This window comes from Colobus angolensis, unplaced genomic scaffold, assembly GCF_000951035.1.
Source record: "Colobus angolensis palliatus isolate OR3802 unplaced genomic scaffold, Cang.pa_1.0 Scaffold451, whole genome shotgun sequence".
NCBI lineage: Eukaryota > Metazoa > Chordata > Mammalia > Primates > Cercopithecidae > Colobus > Colobus angolensis.
Genome location: NW_012117944.1, coordinates 12,642 through 14,515, shown reverse-complemented (window position 1 = coordinate 14,515; position 1,874 = coordinate 12,642). Strand labels below are relative to the sequence as shown.

Sequence of the window (1,874 nt, the reverse complement as noted above, 5' to 3'; positions counted from 1 at the left end):
TGGAAGGCGATGCCAGAAACAGTACTTAGACACAACCACTTCAGAAATCAAGTGCTTGCAACTGTGTTTTATTGAAAGAAAGAATGGAGGGGTTAACATGGGGCCCACCTCACAGCCCACTCTTCACCCCCAAAATCACGCAGGGGTGGGACTCAGGAAAAGGAAGCATGAGTGTGTTGAATAGGAGCCCTAACTGGAGTTACTTCTTTCACAGCAGGGAAGGAAGAGGGAAGAGGCAGCTGTGGAAAGGATGAGGTGGAGGGAGGTGGGGTATCTCGCTGCTCTGAGCTTAGGTTGAGTCCTCCACAGAATCATCGAAGTGGACTGGCACATACGGGCTCCCTTCACAGGCCACAATGATGTGTCTCTCCTTCGAGCTGGTCCGGTATGCACAGTTGGGGTACTTGGAGCCGTCTGTCAGGCGGCAGTCTGTGATGTGCATTCTGGAATTGCTCTTGAAGCAGTTGGTCTGCCCATTCTCGCAGGTGACCTTTTCCTGGAAGCAGACATTCTGGACATCTACCAGGGGCTCGTGCACAAAGGTGTTCAATGGTTTGCACCACCCCTGTGTCATATTCCGGCGCTTCATCATTTGGTTGCAGTAGGTGGAGCTGCTGCTGGGGGAACTGCCTGAGTCCATGTGCTGCCGCTGGAATTTCTCGGCCTGAGATTCCTTGCCTAGGGAAGGCTGGGCCCAGCCCAGCACCAGCAGCACCAGGACAAGCACAGGGAGCAGGATGACAGACTTATCCAGAGCCATGGTGGCCTCACTTTCTCGGAAAAGCCTAATTGAGAAGAGGAGACCGAAGGAAAAGAGCCCTCTTAGAAAAAGAACTCCAGCTCCCACCTATGGCTTCCCTGGCTTACAGTTTCTGTCTCAGGTCAACCTGAAAGATGTCCGTCCCACTTCCTGAGGTTTTTTGTGTAATGTGACACTCACGTGTATCCTTCTCCACAAGCGTTTTATTGCCACTCTCCAAGGTGAGGTCTTTTTCTCCTTTAGGTGGTGACCTCCGAAGTGACCTAAAATCCTGTCAGTTTCTGTCTTTGAATACTGGCGTTTCTTTGATCCAAAATACATTTGTATCTAGTGCTCAAATGGCTCATCAAAACATCAGTTTGAATAAATCATGAACCAAATTGTATCCCCACCATCTAGGACCATGGGTGACAGAGTCTTGTTGTCTTACAGCATAAGGAAACTCAGGCCAGTGCCTGACACTGGCATCATAAAGGATTCCGTTGCATTCCAAAGAAAAATGCTGGCCTCCCCCAACTTGAGGGCTCCTTCTTTTCCAGTTCCATGGATGCTTTGTAGCCTGCACGTTCCACCCCGACCCCTCTGCCTCCAGCTGATGTTTGCCTGGGTCACATTTTTTTCAGCGCTAGCATCATCCAAGCTTTCTCAGTGCTGTGGACTGGTCCTAGCTTCTTCCTCTCCAACCCTGAAGTAGAAGCGGCACCTGAGAACATCTCTTGGACTGCTTACCTGGATCTGCAGCTTGGTGTCTGAGAGAGATGGAAGGCCAGTTTCTGCAATCACTCAGCTCCTGGGGTGTGGACCTTATATAGATTACAAAGGGGTTTGGCTTCCAAGAGGAAAAGGGTGGGAGGAGCATATCGAACTCAGTTCAAATAAAATCAAGGACGTGAGGAAGGAGTGGTGAATCACCCAGGCCACCATCTTTCCAAGGCTGCTGAAGAAAGAGCAAATATTTGCCTACATTAGTCTTTCTTCCTATGTAAACCACATCTGTCTGCTGATGCACAAAGAGCAGCAGAGAAAGCCACTACAGCACTGGTGCCCAAACCTGACACACTAGGGACAAAGCCCTTGTTACTTCTTCGTGGGCCGTTTTCACCAAGTAGACTTG

At 49.9% G+C, this 1,874-nt stretch overlaps 1 protein-coding gene across 4 annotated transcripts in view; it reads right to left on the bottom strand.

The window, feature by feature from the left end:
• Nucleotides 1-1,594, bottom strand: part of LOC105523134 (ribonuclease pancreatic-like) — a 19,522-nt gene extending 17,928 nt beyond the window's left edge. Inside the window, exons 1-3 of one of the 4 annotated variants that reach the window (XM_011957893.1) lie at nucleotides 1,490-1,569; nucleotides 941-1,023; nucleotides 48-785 (exon numbers count right to left, since the gene is read on the bottom strand). In XM_011957893.1, coding sequence (XP_011813283.1) covers nucleotides 290-760 — 471 coding nt within the window. In that variant the 5' untranslated portion in view covers nucleotides 761-785; nucleotides 941-1,023; nucleotides 1,490-1,569 and the 3' untranslated portion in view covers nucleotides 48-289. Of the gene's footprint in view, nucleotides 1-47; nucleotides 786-940; nucleotides 1,024-1,489 lie in introns of those variants that run through there. The other 3 variants (XM_011957892.1, XR_001003541.1, XM_011957891.1) reach the window with 3 other exon arrangements.
• Nucleotides 1,595-1,874: the final 280 nt, after the last annotated feature.